Here is a 22,630-nt window from a genome sequence, read left to right as displayed (position 1 = left end):
GGCTACAAAGGGAATTTTATATGTTTCCCCCTCATCTCAAAGAGAAGTGGGTGGGTGTAAATACAAGGCCTCAAGCTTGCGGCTGATGGTAAGAGGTCAGGTTACCATGTTTCAAGTTCCCAAAAAGAGGACACTGCCAAAGGGGTGGGGGTACAGTTGTGGGGTGCTGGAGGTGTGTGTACTGGGAAAGGGAATTTGTGGGTGTTGGAGGGGGAACTTGGGGGGTGCTGGAAGGGGAGTGTGTGTGTATGTGCTGAAGGGGGTACCTGGGACCTCACTCTTGTTTCGTGTGATAGTGGCTGGTGCAGACCCAGGACTCAGCGACAGCCGTCAGTCAGTGTTCCCCGTGGGGCGCTCCCCTTCCCCAGAGCTGGGATCTAGGACTTGGGTGGGTGGGATCTGGCAGCTGTGAGGGACCAATCAGATGTGGGATCAGGGGAGGGACCAATTGGGAAGTGGACCAATCAAGGCTCTTTCTGAGCTGCAACGTCTGCTCACAAAAAACCTGGACATTTCCTCTTATTTGAAAAATCTGCTTGGACAGAGGGCGGAAGATCTAAAAAGAGGCACTGTCTGGGGAAAGCCGGACGTAGGGTAACCCTAGTAAGAGGAGTACTTTGTATGAGAGCAGAGAAATCCTTGGGGTTATGGGGGTAGCCATGTGCCAGATGTCCTTACAGTAACTGCTTAGTGGCTTCATTTTTTAAGAAAGCCAGAGAATACTACACTGAAATCTCAGCAAAGCACTTTGATTCTTGGTTTTAAGTTCATATACAGTTTTCCTCCTCTTTTTCATCAACCACAAGAACTACAGGCCACAGACATTCCTGAGAATTGATTCTTCCATTACCATGATTGGAAGAGAAACCATATTAGACACTTTCAGATCTCGTGATGCCCCTCATATTACAGGAATCTCTTCTAATTGTACACAGAAACAGTAAAATAATCCACCCTTTTGGGTAGGTAAGTGGAGAGAGGGAGTATGTGGCTGTAGGCATTATAAACTGTTAGAACTGGCAGAGTAATACATCAGAGATTTGAATGTTCAGATAGTCTTTGACATTTCCTCCATATCCACCTCACAGGGATATAGCTTAACCAGTTGCCATCTGTGAAGCTCTCTGAGGTCCTTGGGTGGAAGGTATAATAGCAGTGCTAGATGCTATCGTAGGCTGAACATCTGACCTCTATATAGTATAGAATAGAAGAATGTCAGGATATTAGGGAAGAGAGTGGAATCCTGTTTCCCTGGCCTCAATTCAGGCCCTGAGGGCTCAGATTGTAGGGAATTTCCCGATACCATACACCCCTTGTGCAGGGCCGGTGCAACCACTAGGCGAACTAGGCGGTCGCCTAGGGCGCCAAGTGGTTGGGGGCGGCCAAAAGCGTGCTCTGGGGAGGCGGTGGAGTGGAGGTGAGCTGGGGCAGAGGGGTGCGGGGAGGGCCGCCTGCAGCAAGTAATGGGGGGGTGGCGCACAGGAGAACCGCTCCCCACCCCAGCTCACCTCTGCTCCGCCTCCTCCCCTGAGTATACCGCCCCACTCTGCTTCTCTCCCTCCCAGGCTTGCGTGGCAAACAGCTGATTGGTGCCGGAAGCTTGGGAGGCGGGAGAAGCGGCGGCGTGCTCAGGGAGGAGGTGGAGCAGAGGTGAGGTGGGGCGGGGAGCTGCTGCACGCGGCTCCTCGGGCCGAGGGGAGGGAGGGAGAGAGGGGGCGTCAGGGAGCTGCCGCAGGGGGGGTGCCTCAGAGCGGGGGGGGGGGGGAGGAGCTGCCGTGGGGCTGTGGGGGGGGTGGGGTGGATGCAAGGTAGAAATTTCACCTAGGGCACGAAACATCCTTGCACTGGCCCTGTCCTTGTGAGCATCGTGCGCTGCCATCGCATTGTTGCCAGCGCCTGCCAGGAATTCTTTAAGTTTATCTTGGAAGAAAGAAATGTTGCTCTGCTCCTCTTCTGTGTTGCAGCACTTAGGGAAGTGAAAGTGATGAGGAAGACTCGCTCAGAGGCAGCGTTGGCACTGCACAGCATTCCAACAAGAGAGAGGTTTTATCGCCTGGACTTCTAGTCACTGGAAAGAGACAAAGTGTTGGCAAGGCCATTATTTTAATAGGGGGTTTTGTCTCTACGTCATTTCTGGTACATAAAGAGAAACCATAAATACTAGTTTGTACAAAGAAGGCAAAGCATGAAACCCAGCAGAACATTCAGGCTAATGATTAACTTGTGTATTTCTACAGTTTATTTCCCTCTCCCCCCACTTCCCACAAAATTATTTGCTTTTCCTGAATGTAAACACAGGCTTTTAGTATGTTCTCCCAACCTGACAAAACTCTCTCTTCTCATGCAAATGTTTCTGCGTCTTTTGCATTTCTGATTACAAAGCCAAATATTCAGCACTCCAACAATACACCCTTGCAGTGTGGCTTGGTTGTTTAGCCCTTGCAAGCTGGTGCCCGTGGCTGGATAATCCTATGTGGTGTGGTGATATATCTAATTGTAACAACTTTTCATAGCAATAGGCATGTACAGTAATGCAAAGTTCCTGGTAGCTAGAGTCCACTGTAAAGAAACAGGCCTGTTTAAAGGAATCATTTTTTTACATCTCATACTGAAACACAGGCAAAAATAGTGAGGCCCTTTGAAACAAATATTAGGTAAAATAATAACTTTATTTTAAAAACTAAATTGCTCGGAGGAAACTCATGCATTGGTTTATTACCACTATTTTAAAAAAGGTTAAATATAGTAGCAGCCAGGGTTGGAGTAAGGCAGTCCAGGGCTCTAGGCACTCTCTGACACAGGGCTCCCAGCAGCCCTGCTTTATCCTGCGCTGTGGTCTTGTCTCGCATTTGGACTGATAGTGGCAGAGATCACCTTTTCTTCAAGAGAGGCAAGGACAATGGCATGGGGCCCCCTGGTACTTACCCCAGTAATAGAGCATATCCACTTGTATGGATGAGGCCTGCTGCACTCTTACCCTGCCATACACACAGTGTGCTGCTCTGGTGGGCCCACCAGGGCAGTGGTGTTAATTTCAACACCCCATTGAGATGAATGGGTTAGTTCTTTCTCTCAGAACCTGTCTCAGGTTGCCTGCAGACTCAGGTAGACAGTGCTGCATCACCTACACTTGGTCACATTTTCATGGTTTTCTTCACAACCATGAAAGCTGGAAACTCACTTCGTTAGTGAAAGCTGAGATTCTGATGTAATCATGTGATTCTAGGAGCAGAGGTGCTATGCATGGGCCTGTAATGCTATGCTCAGTTCGGCCCTGTATTAGCAGCTGTTTGGGTAGGAGAGGTTCCAAGTACAAACCATTCCAATGAACTAGTGCAGAGCAGGTTGTTCCATTTCTAGAGATGTGCCAGTTCAGGTGTGTGCCAAAATTCCTTAGCCACTTTTAAGTTCACATGGCTTCACACCCCAGGAGCTTTTCCTTTCGACTTTCAAGTTCATTCAAAGTCAAACTGGCAATGGCAACGCTCAAATGGAAACAGGAAGGCTAGTTAAGCTCTGTTCATTGCATGTGCATTTTTGAGGGTTGGTTTGACTAAAAGGTCTGTCAGGTGACCAGCTCTCTTGCTTTGAAACCAAAATGATACTACAACATTCCAAATTTAAAAATCTGTGCCTATCCAGAGATTGCAAAAAGTTTTACTTTGAGCTTTGATGAATGATGTGTGCATCAAAAAAGTTCGGCATAAAACTGCAGGGCCTGTTTCCATTTTCAACCCCAGCCCTAGCTGAATTTTGCATAAATTCAGGACCCAGTGTGGTAGTTTCAAATGGCTCTTAAATCCTTTCTTTTGTAGGTTTTTTTCCTTGTAAACGGGTAATGAGTACATTTAGGGTATGTCTACACTGCAATTAGACTGTTCCATGTCTGGCCCACACCAGTTGACTGTAGGCTCCCTGGGCTCAGGCTAAGGGGCTGATTAATTGTGGTGTAGATATTTGGCGTCAGGCTGCAGCTTGAGCTCTGGGACTCTCTCACCTTGCAGGGTCCTAGAGACCAGGCTGCAGCCTGAACCCCAAGTGTCTGCACTGCAGTAAAACAGCCCTTTAGCCTGAGCTGCACAGGCCTGAGTCAGCTGGGATGGGACAGCCGCAGGTTTTTAATTGCACTATAGACATATACTTAGAAGGTAGAAGAGGTAACTTTTTTCATGGCGTTTATAGTATTTCCTCCCTACTCTTCATAGTAATCCCTTGGAAATTTGAAATCAAAATCTCTGTCCTGACTGAGATCTCCTCTATTGTATCTGCACGCATTGGTAGAGCCCTGCAAATCTGCAGATAGCCGCGGACCGTGTTTGTGGATTGGATGCGGGTACACATTTTGTATCTCTGCAGGGCTCTATGCGTTGGCTGCCTGTTGTTAGTTGAGGAGTGGGCAGCTGGTTGCTCCCACTTCTTTGGGGGCAGGGGAATTAAAGAGCTCATTGACATGTTTGGAGTGTGGGACAGATCTTAGGCCTGTTACTATGCTTGATCTGCTCTCACGATGAGGCTTGTAGCAAACTGGGAGAGGGAGGGCAAGATGCACGTGCATTCTGATCTCCTGATTGTGTCGGTGTTGTAGGTAGAGCTGGTCTGAAAAACTACAAACAGTTTTATGTTGAATGTTTTTTGTCCTCCTTTGTGTTGACATTGACATCTTTCGGAATCTTTCACATTCAGTTCTTGTCCCAAGTGCAGACGTCCCACCAGTCCTGGGTTTGCTGTGTTTGGGGCAGCAAGTCTAAGAACAAAACTGTCAGAGTGGCTATGTAATTAAGCTGAAAGAGATTAAGACTTGCTCTGCTCTCAGTTACTCTGGTGTAAATGACTTTGGTTTGTGTTATGGTAGCTCCTAGAGGCTCCAAATGAGATCAGGACCCCACTGTGCTAGGCACTGTAAAAACGCACAGTGAGCCGTGGTCCCTACCCCAAAGAGCTAACAGTCTAAATTGACAAACCAGACACTGGGTGGGAGGGGAGATAGAGCTAAGGGAGGTGAAGTAAGTGGCTGAAGGTCATATAGGAGATCAGTTTCAGAGCCAAGAACTAAATCCACGCCCGTTGACTCTGGCCAGTGCGCTCTCCGCTAGACCATGGTGGCTCCCAAAGCAGAAGTAATGCTGTTGAAAGCAGTGTCCAGTATGTGAGCTGTTAAGCATGAGTGACAAACTCTAAAGTGACAAACTAAAATTTTTGACCTATTAACTGCTTACAGTCTCTTGTGGAATGACTTACAAGTAATTGTTTACCAAAAAATAAGAAATCTCAGTTCTTGTGGGAGACTTATAAAGCATGCTGAGTTCTTATGTGCCCCCTATTGCCACTCTCCAACACTTCTCTGAGAACTGTATCAAAAACAATTTTATTAATAAACCAGTTGGGAGAGAAATCGAATGTTCCTGGTTAGAATGGGTGTGAGCTGGAGAGCAAGGAGGCAGAGGAGCTCCTTTGGGATTGTCATGTTGCTCCTTTTGGTCTGGAAGCTCACAGCAAATATCAGCTGTGCTTTCAGAAACTGCTGAACATGGTTTGACCCTTCTCTGACATTGTAGTCAACCTGCACCCTTTCCTGACAACTACTGTCAGCCGAGGCAAATGTCCGGGGCCGGTGCAACCACTAGGTAAACTAGGCAGTTGCCTAGGGTGCCAAGTGGTTGGGGGCGGCCAAAAGCGTGCTCTGGGGAGGCGGTGAAGTGGAGGTGAGCTGGGGCAGGGGGGCGCGGGGAGGGCTGCCTGCAGCAAGTAACGGGGGGGGGGGGGCGGCGGCGCACAGGAGAACCGCTCCCCCCCCCCCCCCCCCGCTCACCTCTGCTCGGCCTCCTCCCCTGAGCATACAGCCCCGCTCTGCTTCTCTCCCTCCCAGGCTTGCGCGCCAAACAGCTGATTGGCGCCACAAGCCTGGGAGGCGGGAGAAGCGGTGGCGTGCTCAGGGAGGAGGCAGAGCAGAGGTGAGGTGGGGCGGGGAGCTGCTGCACGCGGCTCCCCAGGCCGAGGGAGGGGGCTGCGGGGAGCTGCCGCACGCGGCTCCCTGGGCCAAGGGGAGAGAGAGGGCGACAGGGAGCTGCTGCGGGGGGGGCGCCTCAGGGCCGGGGGGGCGTGGAGCTGCCGCGGGGGGGGCGCCTCAGGGCAAGGGGGGGCGGGGAGCTGCCGCAGGGCTGGGCGGGCGCAAGGTGGAAGCTTCGCCTAGGGCACGAAACATCCTTGCACTGGCCCTGCAAATGTCCTAGGGAAGACAAGAAGTTTGAATGGAGTAGTCATCATGTTCCACATGGCCTTTATAGTGCTGGGATCGGGATACCGGACTAGATGGACTGCTGGTCTGATCTATTATGGCAATTCCAGTGTTTCATTGACAGGAATCTGGTTATTAAATCGGAATATTATAGAGCTCTTGAGGGGTCACTGTTAGAGCATAATTTGGGGGGAATGGTACATGGAGAGCATATTTCCTATACATTATACGTGGGCCCCAGCTAGAGTTGCATTCCTGATCCAAACTGTCCCAAAGTTCAAGGGTGTCCGAATCTATCGTTTTGATTCAGTACACTGCAGAGAGAGAGGGAGGGAGGGAGAGTCCAGATGTGAAATTAGAGTCTGGATCAAAACTCTTATGCAGAGTCTGGAAGCGTTCAGATGCAGGGTTTGCAGTCCAACTCTAGTATGTATGTATTAGTTATAAAAGAAGAAAGTCCTTAGAAAATGGCAAGTTCCTCAGTCAAGTTCAGAATATTTATAGATAACAAAACTGAGTCTATAATGGGAGTGGGGGGACCTCTTTTCTCTCCTCTCTCTTACCCCCACCTATCCTTTTTTCTTTTTGCTGACCTGCAACAGAAACTTATGCCTGTTTTGGAAGATGTTTCTTGGCTATCCCCTCTCAACACAAATAACATAAACGCTTCCCTATTATGGTGGTTTTCTCCAGAGTTGTTTCACTGGCCACACAAGATGCCACTGTCAGGATGCACAGCCTTGATAGTGACTAGAAAGTACTAGATCTTCCCTTATTATAACCTCTTCTCCCTCCGTGTAGAGTTTTGTATGTTCTGTGCGTACATATGCACTTGTGTGGTGGTGAGCAGCAATGAAATAATTTATATTTCTTTCTTGATTTTCACTGTGCATTCAGTATGGTTTTAAAGAACATTTCAAAATCTGTCAATTTTTTTTTTCATGCAATTCATTGTTGTTCATTGCTGTGGTTTATTGCTTTTAAAAAAAACCTCCTTTGGAGGTTTGCAGTGAAATACCATGGATTTCTAGGGCAGGACTGGAGAGACATATATAAGGCTGGAAGGGACCATTGTGATGATCTATTTTGACCTCCTGCATAACGCAGGCCGTAGGACTTCCCTGAATTAATTCCTGTTTTAGAAAAACATCAAAGATCTGCTCTGTTTCAATCTTGATTTAAAACAGTATCACCTTCACCGTACACATGCAAGTATAGGGCATTCAGTATTCCTCAGGGTCAGGGGGCTCCTGCACCCAGAAAATGCATATTTGCAGTGAAGATGGCAAAGTCATCTGGGCATGTTGGATAATTGTAGTGTACTGAGTTGTGTTTGCTGTTCGTAAAGTTCTGCTGAATCTGAATGAAACAAAATTTTGCGGAAAACAATTCTGGCTAAACACTTGTCTCCTGCTCAAGTCCTTGAACTTTTAAAACCAGCTGAGGGCTGCTACAAATTTTGAAATCCTTTTGATGTAAAATTTTTCTCATTGTTAATGTGGGAGAGGTAGCTGCCAAGACGGTGAAGCCTCAAATTCTACTTCTATTATAGCCCCCATTTTTTATTTTTTCAGTGGCCCATACTTTCTCAAACAAACTTGGGCATCGAGTTTAGCATGCTTGGACTCTTCCCAGGATTGCCTTGTTCAGAAAGTGTCAACAAAATCAAGGTATTCATAAAGTGAGTGTGTGTGTACACACACACAATTTTAGGTGAGGGTGTATGTGTGTGTGTGTGTCTCAATTTCTTAATCAGTTTTTTCAAGTTAGTTTGTTTCTATGTGGATGCGACAGGATATTAGGTTTCTTATGGCTTAGAACATTGAGGGCACACATTAATAGCAGACTGCGCTGCTAGGCTTGAGGTGAGATCACTAGTTGTTGCTGTTGAGACGATGAAATTGCAGAAGATTTTTATTTCAATCAAAGAATAATCTCCAGGAGCCAAGGTTTCTCAGAAATAATCTATTTTTATGCAACTACCTTTAGTAGTAAGGAGCAAGAGAAGAACAGAGGAAAAAAAATGCTACAGAAGGTATAGTCTCTAAATAGGACATTTTCCAAAGTTTTCTCTGAAGTGTCAGCAGCTGTTTAAGGGCATCATGTTTCCCCAAGGGGAGCCTTTTCTGTAAATACTCTTAGTATCTATGTGCATAGATTTAAGTGGTTTTGGTTTCTTCCAGTCTGGTTGATATGTAGAGAGGGCTTGCTGCTTTCAGCTGCCTCCCAGAGGTTTTGCCATGTTGGTCCCAGGATATTAGAGAGGAAAGGTGGGTGAGGTAATATCTTTTATTGGATCTACTTCTGATGGTGAGAGAGACTAGCTTTCAAGCTACACACAGCTCTTCTTCAGGGCTGGAGGAAGTACTCAGAGGGTACATCCACACTGAGATAAAACACCCACAACACTCAGTCTTACAGCCCAGGTCAGCTGACTCTGGCTTGCAGGACTCGGGCTGCGGGGCTGTTTCATAGCTGTGTAGACTTCTGGACTCTGGGATCCTGCGGGGTGGGAGGGTCCCAGAGCTCGGACTCCAGCCTGAGCCCAGAAGTCCATACAGCACAACACTTTCAAAAGACAAGTCTAGGAGCTTAAATTCATTACTCTGCCAGACACTAAAAATCATGGTCGTAATACAGACACCAGATTTATGTCTTTTTACAATAATCTGTAACCCACTAACTCCCCTTGTTTGTCCATGAATGTAGAGGTATTAAAAGGCCACTTCACCTTGAATGGTCTCTTAAAATATGTGTTAACTGCTTGTGCTAAACAATCTGTTCCACCTTGTATTTAGCTGTGATGCTCCTGAGGCTAAGAGCTTGTCTACACTTGAAATGCTAACTTTCTGTTGGTGTAGAGCTTCAGTGTAGACCTTATATGCAAGTGGGAGGGGTTCCCCTTCGCCATAGGTAATCCACCTCCCTGAGTCCTGGTCTACACTACAAAGTTAGGTCGACATAAGCCACTTTGCGTTGACATAGTTGTGTGTGTCTGCACTTACATTTGTAAGCACCCTGTTATACCAAGAGTTGAGTGGCATTGAGCCATGGTTGATGTACTGAGGTTGACGCACTGCATTGCTTTTGTCAACCTTAACAGCCCTCCAGCAGCTGTCCCACAATGCTAGACACTGACCGCTCTGGTCTCAGTTGTGAAATCTATTGCTCAGGGATCACAGAGACCAGAAGGCTCCCCCACTCTCTAAAGCTCCACAGATTTTTGAAATGCCTTTTCCTGATTACCCAGCTTAGTGAGCAAACTTAGCAGCCCTCCATTGTTGTGCACAAGTGCCCAGCTGACCATGTTGGCTACATGCTCCAGATGTGCTGTGGTTTGGAGTAGATGGGAGATATTGGATCTCCTGGGCCTGTGGGGAGAAGAGGCTCTGCAGGCACAGCTATGGACCAGCTGTAGAAACATTGATATCTAAGAGGAGATTTCATGGGGGATGCAGGAGAAGAGGTAGGGCAGGGACCAGCAGCAGGGCCAGGTGAAAGTGAAGGAACTACAGCAGGGAGGCCCACAGTCGATCCGGTGCTGAGCTGCAGACCTGTTGCATTTACAAAGAACTGTATACCATACTTGGCGGAGACCCCACAACCACCCTGCATATCACCATGGAGCTTCCAAGGAGCCCAAGCCACAGGCCCTTGTCCTGAACAGAGAGGACAAGGAGAAGGATGGGGGAACATGTGACTGAGGGGTCCAGCTAAGCCACTTGCCAGGAGCTGTTTGAGACTCCACCACAAACAAGTCAGTCCTGTCAGTGGAGCATGGAAGAACCCAGTGTAGAGAAGGATCCTGGGGTAAGTGTAATGGGAAATACATTTACAGTGATGGCAACTTAACAAGACACAGCTATTAACTTTGCATTAATTTACTTGTACTGGAAGTGGACAAGAGGTAGTGTTATCTGCTTTTCATTCCCCTGTAGAGTCAGGTGAGGAAGGGCATGTGGAGCAGTTTGTTTACATACATAGAGATGTCCCTTGAATCCTCCTGAGAGATCTCAATGAAACTTTCATGGAGGTATTCTGCAGTCCTCTCCTGAAGGTTTCTAGGGATGGCGGCCTTATTTCTTCCTCAGCAGTAGGACACTTTACTTCGGCAGGCAATATACGGGCCCGGGCATCTTTGGGATGCCAGCAGCAGCTGTGCTCTCTCTGCCTTTGTTACCCTCAGGAGTGAGAGATGGGCTAAAATCACCACTACCTGTGGAAAGTAGTGCCAGTATTCAGTGCGATTGACCTATGCTCATAGTTTCATGCAACTGAGCTATTCCCTTCTCATTTTCCTCACCCCTCGTGGGTCATACTCACCATGGCTGGTGCTGTGAGTGACGCCGTGCACAAGGTCTCTGAAGCAGAAGTGTCAATAAGCACGTCTTGTTTAAAACGTTAGGGGGGCAAAGGAAGGCACTTCAGAATCTTAAGTTTCGCTTGCCATTGTGACTGTACCGACAACAATAGTACCTCTGTGTACTGTATCTGCAGCTGTTGCCATTGTAGCCTGGAGGGGTTCCCCCTTCACAGCTGCAGTGTGTCTGTCAGATAAAGAGGACAAAGAAGACAACTCAGGTGACATGTTCAAGGGGATCCTGCAAGCCACTGCTGGATCACCCTTGAGGCCCTGTGCTCACAGTTAAACATTGTAGCAGCCTGGAGAAGGAAGGAGTGGAGTGGAAAAGCACCAGGACAAAATGGGGCTTCTCTAGCAGCAAATACAAATGCTGCAGACTCTTGTGAATCTACAGATTTAACACGCCCAGGCTCACCTCCCTTTGCAGTCCATGGAGAACTCCATTGCGGCACATCCCTACACCCCCCTCAGCATTCCATGTGGCATCAGGGGCCACATCCCTACCCTACCTCTCCACCCGTGGGACATTAAGGACAACCTTAAGGACACAGCTTCACATACACTGACCTGTGAAAGTCATGGCAGCTGAATGTGTAGCTAAAATGGATATGAATGTTCTTGCCTTTTGATACATTAAAAAGCTAAAACTAATAGAATGGAATTTATTTGCTTTTAAATTGCACAGATTTTTCTTTTCACTGGTTTGTTACTGAATAAAATTCTATTATTTGGAACATATTTTTTCTTTATTAGTTCACATTATATACTGCAGGGTGCCTAGCAGTTCTGAAACCACCCACATACTTGTTACTGTACAGTGTGACACAACTCATAGGATCAGTGACAAACACACACAGTGTAGTAATCATAAATGTACAGCAAGCGCTGCAAAATTAATAGGGGCATTGACAGTGTTATATTAATACATGTACACCAAGCACCACACAATTCCTAACAGGCCCTGAAACAGCAGGGCCAGGCAGAGCATGTTACACCATAATGCATTACTGAAGCTCACAATTCTTACAATCATAGAATATCAGGCTTGGAAGGGACCTCAGGAGGTCATCTAGTCCAACCCCCGGCTCAAAGCAGGACAGAACCAATCCCCAATTTTTGCCCCAGATCCCTAAATGGCCCCCTCAAGGATTGAACTCACAACCCTGGGTTTAGCAGGCCAATGCTCAATTAAAGTATTCCTTCAGCACCTGCCTGAGCCGTATAGCTTGCGTCTGGCTCTTCAAACTCAGCAGACATCCACTCCATTTCCACCCTTCACCCCGGCAGCAACTTTCCCCCCGTTGCTTCACAGATATTACATAGGACACAGCAGGCAGCTATAACCGTTGGGATTTTTTTTTTCACTGAGATCCAATCTTGTGAGTGAACAATGCCAGCATCCTTTTGATCTACCAAAAGCACATTCAACTGTCAGCCTGCACCTGCTGAGCTGGTAGTTGAGTCTTTCCTTGCTTCTGTTCGGGTGGCTAGCGTACGGCTTCCTGAGCTAGGGGAGCAAGGAGTAGGCTGAGTCCCCCAGGATGACTGCTGGCATTTCAGCATTGCCAGTAGTATTCCACCGGTCAAGGAATAAAAGTCCCTGCTTGGAGCTTTCTGAAAAGTCCTGTGTTCTTAAAGATGCGAACATCATGCACCTTCCCTGACCAGCCCACAGTGATGTCGGCGAAGTGTCCACGTTGATCCACAACCATAGAAAAGTAGCCCTTTCTGTTGATGTTCTCTGTGACAAGGGAGTCTGCTGCCAAAAGGGGGATAAATGTGCCATCTGTTACTTCACAGTTTGGGAACCCCATTGCTGCAAATCTATCCCGTGTCCTGCACATTGCTGAGAGTCACCGTCCTACGTAGTCCTGTACACGTGCATGACAACAGCCTTCACAGTGAAGTTTCCAACTCCAAACTGATTTCCCACTTCTTAGTGTATGTGCAACATGCCTCAGGTGGCATGTGACCAGGATTCATCACCGAATTTGGTCCACTGGTTGGATCATTAGCTTCCCTGACCCGTGCTGGATACTGAAGGGGAGTGTGACGTGAACGCTGATCCATGTCGCCCATTTCCCACTGACTGGTAGCAATCCAGCATTGCAAGTTTCCACAGTGCGATTGCCACTTACTTCTCCACTGTCAGTGCAGCTCTCGTTTTGATGTCTTTGCACTGGACATCTGGGGTGGGGTGAGCTCAGCACACGGATCCAGGAATGTGGCCTTGTGCATCCAAAAGTTCTGCAGCTTGTCATCCCAAGCTTGCATTATGATGCAATGCCACCAGGCAGTGCTTGTTTCTCAGGCCCAGAATTGGTGCTCTACCACGTGCTCCATGAATGCCAACAACAACCTTGAATTGGTTCTCGCTATGTCCCACAGCAGTCTGCCCTCCAGCAAATCGTCATTTTCCTTGCAGATTCGGTTATTGTTGCAGCTCTGCAAATACCAGAGTGTCCTATGCTTGCAATGCTTATGACAATAATGGAGCCAGCGCAGCTCTGCATGCTTCTGTCAGAGATGGCGAATAGCAAGGAAGGACATACGGGTTCATGGGATTTTTTAAAAAGGCGTGAAAAATTTGGGATATAGACTACATTATGGGATGGAGACAGCTGCACACTGGGAAGTTGACTTTCTGCTCCCAGTCACCCCTGCATGACTCATTTTGGACCCACCAGGCATTGCCAAAGCTTCCCAACAGACAGTGCGCTGGCGGTGGCAGGTTGCGCAGTGGGATACTATGATGCACTGCATTATGCATTGATGCAAGCACTTCTGGTGAGTATGCACAGCGCCAACACAAGGAGACAAGTATGCACATGGACAAGCGATATACAGATTATGGCAGCTTAATGCTGACGTAACTTGCAGTGACCAAAGTTTGTAGTGTAGACATGGCCTGAGAGGCAGTAGGTAGGTTGATAGAAAGAATTCTGCTATCAACCTAGCGTTGTCTATACTGGGGGTTAAGTTGGCTTAACTGTGTTGGTCGGGGATGTGGATTTTTCACACATCAGAGAGACATAACTGTGCTGATGTCTAAACTGAAAACTTACTAGCCCTGTGTCTCCACTAGAAATGCTGCAGCAGCAGTGCGTCAGTATAGATCCTCTCTACAGTGACAGTTAATCCACCTCCCTGAGAGGCATTAGCGAGGTCGACAGAAGAATTCTTCATTGACCTAGTGCTGTCTACATTGGGGGTTAGGTTGGCTTTATTAGGCCATTCAGGGAATCTCACTTTATAGTGTAGACCGGGCTTGAGTACCTTTCCCAGACCTGAAGAAGAGCTCTGTGTAGCACAAAAGTTGGTCCAATAAAAGATTTTTCCCTCATTCCCCTTGCCTCTCCCAGAGGTTTTGTAAGTTGTTTTGGGGCTCACTAGCCATACAGTAAATTCTCTGCCTCCAGAAAGGAAATCTCCACAATAAACTTCTTCAGTCTCAAGCCAACCTCCTGTATTGAGAGTTATTCATCTTTGGACTGTTGACTTTTGTCTGCTAGCATAAAGATATTGTCCTGTTGCTCTATTTACTTAGCTTAACACCTACTGGCAGCAAGCTCGCCTCTTCCGCCCAGTGCCTCCCCCCGCCGGCGCTCCCACTGATCAACTTCTCTTCCTCCCTAGTGCACCTCCTGCCCACCATGATCAGCTGTTCCACGGCATGCAGGAGGCGCTGGGAGGAGTGGGGGTGGGAAGAGGGAGGTGGAGGTTTTGGGGGAAGGGATCGGGTGGGGGCAGAGCTTGGTGTTGAACACCCCGGGGAGAACTGAAACAAGAAAAACAAACAAAGCTTGCTTAGTTGAAACAAAAAAGTCAATAATTTTATCACATCGGTGTTAATTCATAAGAGCAGATTGCAGAATTCAGTAAAAGACCCATCAGAACTCATCCCTCAGTCACAAACAGTCCTCCTTTCTTTCAACATCTGAAGGAAGAGACAGTTGAGGGTTTTGTGGTCCGGAAGTTGTCTTGCTTTAAGAAACGATTTCTTATCACTAAGTTCTCTTGATATATCACTACTTTCTTCTACGTGATCAGAAATTAGAAAAATATCTTAACATCGTGACTTACGATAGTGTAGTCCTAACATAAAACTGTATACTAGCATCATGTGCATCCAAACAGATTTGTTCTTAAATTGTTTATCTGCAATAAAAAAAATAAAAAAATTCTTTTTTAGCTGCTTGTAGGGTTTTGTTTTTCTTTTAAAGTCAGGGTGTTAAATACAACAGGAAAGAGTGACATTTCAAACTAGAGGTTGGAGCAGGATATTGGGCATCAGGCATCCAGGGGGTCTATTCCTTTCTCTGCCACTAAATTGCTGTGTGACCTTAGGCACGTCACTTCACCTCTCTGCTTCAGTTTGCCCATTTGCAACCCTGTGAGGTAGTTAATTCACTGAGATTTATAAAGAGCTTGGAGATCCCTGATTTAAAGATTCTATGTACGCCAAATGAGTATTACTGTATACTTCTGGGTCTAAAACCTTGACAAGCTTCCCTTTAAGTCTAAGATGTAAACTACCAGGGTGGATTTTCTGATGTGATCTCTTCTGCAATGCCATGTTGTTAGTCAAAACTGTAACTCTGTTCAGTTCTTTCTGTATTGTTTTTGATAGGTGTGAGTCCTCTAGAATTCATCTCACTTCCTCTCCATGCTGAACTGGGGTCATACTTTTCTTCTTTCTTCCATACCGAGACCTCCAATGACAACAATCTTTTTGTTTTGTTTTGTTTTGTTCGGGTGACAAGTTCTGGGCATGGCCCACTCCAGTGCCCATCAGTGACAGTCGACGTATTGTTCTAAAGGGTCAAGTGATGCAAGATGCTCTTAGCTGGTGCCAATTCAGGGGAGGATCTGCCTGCTTAACTGTTTGCTTTTGTCTGGATTTTAGAGTGTTGGTCTTGTGAAGTAGGACAAATGGAGTTTCATAAGAGCACAAAGTCGGTGCAGTGTGAGAGCTCTGAACTGGATTTGATTCTTTGTGCTACTAATTTGGGGGGAAGGTGGGGGAACGTCTTTGCCACAAACTCAAGGGGAATCTTTGGCCAAAGCAGAGCTTGGGGGAGGGAAGGAGGTAGGTTCTGGCACACATTTTTTCTATAGAATTACAGAGATGTTTTTATAGTGAAGGAGGGAAATCCCCGATGACAGTGGCTGTCTAGTAGCCAGCTGCTGGGTGCATGACTGCAAACATCCGTCTTGTCTGGGTTCTGCTGCGTGGAGCAGCTGGATCTTATCACCAGCACCATGTTTTCCTGTAGACTCGAGTGAGAGGGCTGCAGGCGACTAAAGGGAAGTATTGCCGTTCCACTAAACCTCCAGTGTTGCTCAGAATAATTATCCCAGCTCAGTAGTGACAACAACGTTATTCCGCAGCAAATAACTTACTGTAACTGTTTCAGTCTTCTGTTCAGAGCAATGTTGCATGGTAAATTCTTTCCATCGTGCCTAGACTCCATTTCAGTGTATCCCAACTTGTCGTTGCAGATTGTTCCCGGTCTTGTACCCTCTTAGGGTCTGAACCTGCTCCTGTTGAGTCAGTGGTGCAGGATCAGTCCCTGGAATTGTTTCCTTTCTTGTTTCAAGGCTTGGATCTGACTATGTTTAATTGCAGTGTTGCTTGGTGGTGGTTTTTTTAATTTTTATTTTGGTACTTTGTGGAGAAACATTACTAGATTATTATTTATTTATTTATTTATTTATTTATTTATTTCTCGTAGAGTGCCTAAGTGGTGTTCTACAAACATTGGAAGGCTGGATGCACCTCAACAGTAGTGTTGGAAACAATCCATGGAAACAATTGCTGCACGTGAAACTGTGTTTAAAGGCGCCTGAGATGCCGGCACACAGCTGCTATATTTTCAATACACACAAATCTCCCAGTGATTAGCAATGATGGGATGGTAAAAGGAAATGCTAATATTTTACCAAACTCTAATTAAACTTTTGTGCATTTTCTTTAATCTGTCAAGATTGCCTGTGGGGCAAGTACAGGGGAGGAGAATGTGCATGGCTGGAGAGGCTGGGTTGGATTAGTAGAGACTTTCTGAACCGGCTTTGACAAATCAGAGGATATACACTACTGGCCTGGAGGCTGCCAGTAAGTCTGCAAAGCAGCCATGAGGCAATTCCGTTAATGATGGAATGATAAAAATCTGCCTCCTCTCCACCTTCCTTGAAGAGAGCAATGCCACGTGAATGCAAGCCGTCCGCTAGCTTGATGTCGTCTTCCCACTCCACACATATTCCAAATGTAGGCTGGAGCAGGGAAAATTGGCATTCCTTGAGCAGAATGGAATAATCCCTAAGTCAAACAACGGTTGCACTGTGTCTACTCCAGATATACATAAAAAATTCTCAAAGAGACCAGAATTAATCATGAAGCAGTTAACAATCAAAATACCACCTGTTATTTAAGCACCAGATCCAAGTAAACAGCAGCCAAGACCACTTCAGATTACTTAACCACAGTTTCCAGGGTAGACCGTATTTATATTTGCATAATACTTAGTCACTAGCATCTACAACGTCACAAATGCCAGGTGTAATCAGGGCAGCTGGGGCAGAAGTTGACCCAATCTGTTAGCAGGCGTTGAAATCCTTCAGGGAATGGCTGACTGACTTCTGCTGGTTTATTGTGGTAGGTTTGGCTTGTTAATGCTATCCTGAATGTAAGTGAGATGGGAGTGGTTATAGAATAGAGGAATCTAGGATTTGAGACAGAGGAGTCTAGGGAAGCCTTACGAACAGCCAAGCTAACAAATAAAGGCAAACCCCAGGGAGGGGGATGTTTATATGGATTGCATTTCATGCAGACTCTCTCTAGAACAGCTAGGGAGCTGCACCCACTTATGCCTTAGTTGACTTATCTCTCTCTATTCCATGCAGAACATAGGGCCTTCAACATTGCCTTCCATCTTTGACAGTTTCTTGCTTCTGTCTTAGCTTCCTGTTGTCATTTTGATAGCTTTCAGTTCCGCTTCTACTGTGCGCTTTCATAGAGCCCTGGATCTACCTCATCACCTCTTGACCTGGGGATTCCAGTCCAATGCCTGCGTAACTTTGTTATTTGGGTCTTTCCTCCATGTACGTCCTAGCCGTCTCCATTTTCGTTTTGTCCTCCTCCAGACTTCCTCGTTTTGTGAATTTTTTTTCTGACCATCTGATATTGAGAATTTGTCTAAGGCAGTTGTTTATAAAAACTTGGAGTCTAGGTAGTAAGGTCTTAATAAATCTCCACGTTTCTTATAGTAAGACTGATGTTTACAATGGTGTTAAATATTCAAAGTTCAGTTTGGAGGACAAAATTTGTTTCTCCAGATTGGCTTTAGAGTTAGGCAGGCGTGTTTGGCTTTCACTATTCTGGCTTTAATGCCTTCGTCTGTTCCTCCTGTTGTACTTACAATGCTGCCAAGATGGGAAATATCTGACCCCTTCCATGTCAGTCCTAGAAAGTGTTGTTGGTGTTTCTTGTTGTGTGCTAATTCTCATGGTTTTAGTTTTCTCAGTTGGTCTTGATTTTTCACCCCTACTAATTGTGCATAGACCTGAATATATTTGTTTTGGCTTGCATGTTTCTGTGGGTATAGGATAGCAAGTTGATGTCATCTGCTAAGTTAAGGTCTTCTAACTTCTGTGTGAAAGTCCATTGTATGCACCTTGTTTATCCTGTGGTCTTTCTCATTACCACATCTGCTATCAGTAAAATGATTATCTGTGACATAAGACATCCCTGTCTGGCACCAGTTTGCTGTTGTATATTACTTGGCATGTTATATTTTCATAGATGCTGTGAATGATGTTCAAAAATTTCTGTTCTAAACTGTTTTATTCACTGTATCAAAGGCGTTTTGGAAAGCTATAAAATTCATGTAAAGGTGTGATTGCCAATCGATCAACAGTTCTGTGATGATACGTAGGGTTATTTGATCTATACATGATTTCTCCTGTCTGAACCCTATCTGTTCTTGTCAAAACCTTGAACCTACTGCTTTCTTTATTCTGTCTAGAATGATGCATGTAAAAACCTTACTTGGGATAGACAGCAATTGAATATCCCTCAATTTTTGAACTGACTGATATCTCCTTTCTTTGGCAACTTCACTGTATGACCCTTTTACAACTCCTTTAGTATTTTTTTTCTTCCTCCTCCCATATCTTTTGTAAGATGCCCATCAAAATGACTTGTGGTCTTCAAGTTTCCCTTAAGAACCTCTGTTGGGATCTTATCTGGACCTGGTTGGTGCCTTTCCACTTTTTAATCATGCTTATACCAAGGGGAAAATAGTGTTCCTTGCCTTTAACTTCCGCTGTCTTGAATTTGGATGAGAGACTGCTATATCCCTGACATTTTATTTACTGTCAGAAGTGAAAGGTCATGCTGGCTGAAGTATTAGGCATGAATATAAATGCTTGATTGGGGCTGGGGAGGTAGAATGGAGTTCTTAGCTCCAGGAAAACTAAGTCAGATGGAGGCTTAAAATATCTTTACTAAAAAAGCAACATTACCTAACTACAGGAGAGGAAGGTGTTTCAATTTATATCAAGCACAATCAATATTTGGTGAACTCAGTCACCTTTTTAAAAAACCTGAACATTTTTGTTAGGAGGCAGAATTAGCATATTAGCTAGGCATCTTAACATAAAATAAAGAAACACGGGCAGAAACTTTAATCAAACTTGGAAATGAGGTGAGAGGCTTAGAGGAAAAAAAAGTCACTTGGACATTCAAAATAAATATTTATTAATATTTACTCTTTAAAGCATCTTCAGTCTGGGGCAGGGACCTTGTCTGTAGAGTAATTAACACACTGTTTGGCACTGTACAAATAAACAATAACGCTAATCTTCCTTCTCTGAGGCAGAAGGCGCTGGGAGTACTTTGTGCTTTTTGCTACTGGGGAAGCCTTATATCATGTAATGGTGCCACCTGCTGGCTGGTATGAGTGACACAACCTTAGATGTTGAAGAATATATGACAATGGATCCTTGGTAGTTATTGTCCTATTATGTTCACCGCTCCCTCTCTCCCCCAAATCTTAAAGCAAAATGTCCCTCTGGTAGGTTCTCTTGGTAGAATGGAGTTTAGAGATGCATATTTTCCCTCGCCAGATGTCCCTATGTTAGCAGGTAGACTAAGGGAGTTCCCTACAACCCTTCTAGCTAGGGGGATTCATAACAATATGAATGAAGAGTTTTTTATATGGGGGAGCAAATGAGAACCTCCGGAATGGGCTGATTTGATCTGAAATGCACCTCTTCCCTCCCTTCACAGTTCCCATAACTTAACCAGGTTGAGGTGGTGTGTAGTCATTCTGCTGGAGTATTGCCAGATGACAGCAGTATAGGATTGGTGCTTCCTAGTTCTGAATAGTAACCATCCATGAGCAAACAAAAGGAAAAAATATAGGCATCCAACCTTTCTGTAAGACTCACTGCTAAAGCTCTGTCTTCAGAGAGAGAATATTTCCCTTATGGTCTGAGAGCCAGTGACAGCCAGCAGGGAGCGACTGAAGCACTTGTCCCTGCTCTTCTAGCCCAGTTCCTCAGATGGAATATAATCTTAGCTTTTGCAACACTTCCCTTGGATCCTGTACAGTTCTCCCTGCAGCTTCCTCATATCCCTTGAAATTAGTCTGAGAGGTCAGTATTTCTATCTAGGAAAAACTGTTTTCATTTTCCTCTTGCATATTAATTTCCAGCCTCCATCACCATTAGTTCAGTCTCATGCTCTCTATTTAGTTATCACTGGAAAGATGCTCGTGTGTGTGTCTGCTGTGTTACTCCCAGGTGGTGGCTAAGAGCAATTGAAGACCTCAGGGAAGCAGATGGCTAGACTCTGCAATCTCCTGATCCTTGCAAAGGCGTCTTTGTTCTGTGTCTCTCACCAGAGTGCTTTGGGAGAGTGGCGTGTTACCAGTTTCAAAGATCCTGCCAAGAATCTGTTGAATTTGAAGGGGGTGGGTGGGAGCTGATGAGTTGTGTTTGGAAGGGTGCTGTCATCTAGAGAAGGTTTGGGTGTAAGAGCATAGTTAGTCTGCAGCTAGAGGAGAGTTGAAGACACCCTCCCCCCAGAACAGCAGAGTCCCCACTAATAACTCACATGCCTCCTTAGCTCCTCCCCTTCCAAACTCAAGCATCTTCATTTCTTCATGCCCCGTCAGCTTGTGTTTGTGCAAAGGGGGCACTCAGTTAAGGAACTTACATCATGTTATGTTATGGGTTTAGGACTGTCATAAGAAGGCGGCTGGCTAGACACTTCCCTCAACCAGCAAATCTGGTACTCTGATATGTACAACATGGCTGACGTCTGAGATAACAAGAGATATTAACCAAGGGGCCCTATCATTCTGTCCCTGAACTCAGTCCATCCCATCCTTCCTTCCCCCGACTCCATTCATAAAGACCTTCAATAGCCCCTAGATTGGGCTTTGAACTATTTTTAAAAGTGAGGGAAAACCAAGAGGAGCAATGTGACTGCTGGGACAACTGAACTGAATACTAAGGATTGAGTAAGAGGCCAGTACCTGTTCTGCGTCCTATCCCTTTTTCTAAAGTTAAAAGGATCTTGCTCTGAGGGCGATCTCTCATTCCCCTCCAGGACTTTAGTGGGGACATCAGCAATACTTAGCGTGCTGTTCAGTATGTCTACACTGCAGTTAGACACCCATGGCTGGCCTGTGCCAGCTGACTTGGGCTCCTGGGACTTGGGCTAAAAGACTGTTTTCAATGCAGTGTAGACATTCGGGCTCAGGCTGGAGCCTGGTCTTTAGGACCCTGCAAGGCATGAAGGTCCCAGAGTTTGGGCCGCAGACCAGGCTGGAATGTCTACACTGCAATGAAACAGCCCCTTATGTGTCCGTATCCTGAAATGCCAGATTAATTCCATATATTCTTTGGAGGCCATTATTACTTTGCAATTTTATTTTATGTTTTGAAAATTGGGAATAGATGAGTTAAACCTCCTGGGTTCAGTTTCACATGGGTCACTCACCAATGAAACGTGGGGATGTGTGTGTTTTAGTTGTCTGTCTGTCTGCCTAGTCAGAGCCCCACAGGCTGACACACCTCTGTTGCTCAGGAGAGGCTGTAGGCCTACAATAGCAGGGTTGGATTGAGGGATGGCCAGCCCCATGTTTGTTTGTGTGACCTGGGTGTTGGCTGTGAGAGCTGAAGGATATAACTGAGTTGCATTGGCAGAGGGGTGTGTGTGAATGGAGGTGGAATCTGCCCAGGCAGCTGCCCACACTCTGTCTGGCTCTAACCACACTTTAATGAGCATCAAAACCATCCAATTATGCGAAACGTTTAAAGGGGGAGACATGGTCAACAATTGTCTGTACAGTGTCAGATCTGAGCCTGTTTAAAGTGTAGCATCTGGTAATTCTGCCGTGACGTTTGGTTGGCGTTAAGTCCTCTTTAGATCAGCCCTAAAGTTTTGTCTCGTCGTTTCTCCTCCCTTTCCTACCGCCTGTTCTCCTGGCTGTTTTATGAAGCTGCCTGTGGATTATGGGTACAACTGCCAGCACAGCTCAGCAAACGGTCTCAGCAGCTACGTTTGAGAACGTTCACGGCAACGGGACCATGGAGGACCGCCACTCGCTTAGCATCCACTCCTGCCAGATGGTTGGCCTCCACAACAACAAAGCCAAGTCCATCATCACCAACAAGGTGGCGCCTGTCGTCATCACGTGAGTAGCTTCAGGCTGGAGTGCTTCTGTAAATCACATAACCTTTGCCCCAGCCTGTCAGCATCCAGAGTTTCCCCTCTGCTAACATTCTAGGAGCATTGCCCTACTGGTTTTGTTGAAGACTGGGGATTCTCCTCCTTTCATCCTCTCAACTCCCCCAGCTCTCTGTGCTGAGAGAACAGACCTTCCCACAATTAATCTCCTGGGGAGAAGCAGCGAGTCCTACAGCCTCTCCCTGCCTCCTGCTTCCCCTGCAGGAACAGCCTTCAAGAGACCCAGGCTCCTCTTTCCCTCCCCTCTCCTGCATCCCCAGATCAGCAGACTATT

At 46.1% G+C, this 22,630-nt stretch overlaps 1 protein-coding gene across 2 annotated transcripts in view; it reads left to right on the top strand.

Annotated features, from left to right (window-relative positions):
• The window catches only part of PALD1 (phosphatase domain containing paladin 1), a 191,705-nt gene that overhangs the window by 54,137 nt on the left and 114,938 nt on the right, over positions 1 to 22,630 (top strand). For both annotated transcript variants that reach the window (XM_074958941.1, XM_074958943.1), the window contains exon 2: positions 22,109 to 22,303. In XM_074958941.1, coding sequence (XP_074815042.1) covers positions 22,109 to 22,303 — 195 coding nt within the window. The remainder of the gene's footprint in view (positions 1 to 22,108; positions 22,304 to 22,630) is intronic.

This window comes from Natator depressus, chromosome 7 (assembly GCF_965152275.1).
Source record: "Natator depressus isolate rNatDep1 chromosome 7, rNatDep2.hap1, whole genome shotgun sequence".
In the NCBI taxonomy this organism is placed as follows: Eukaryota; Metazoa; Chordata; order Testudines; family Cheloniidae; genus Natator; species Natator depressus.
This window is presented reverse-complemented; position numbering and strand designations above follow the sequence as displayed.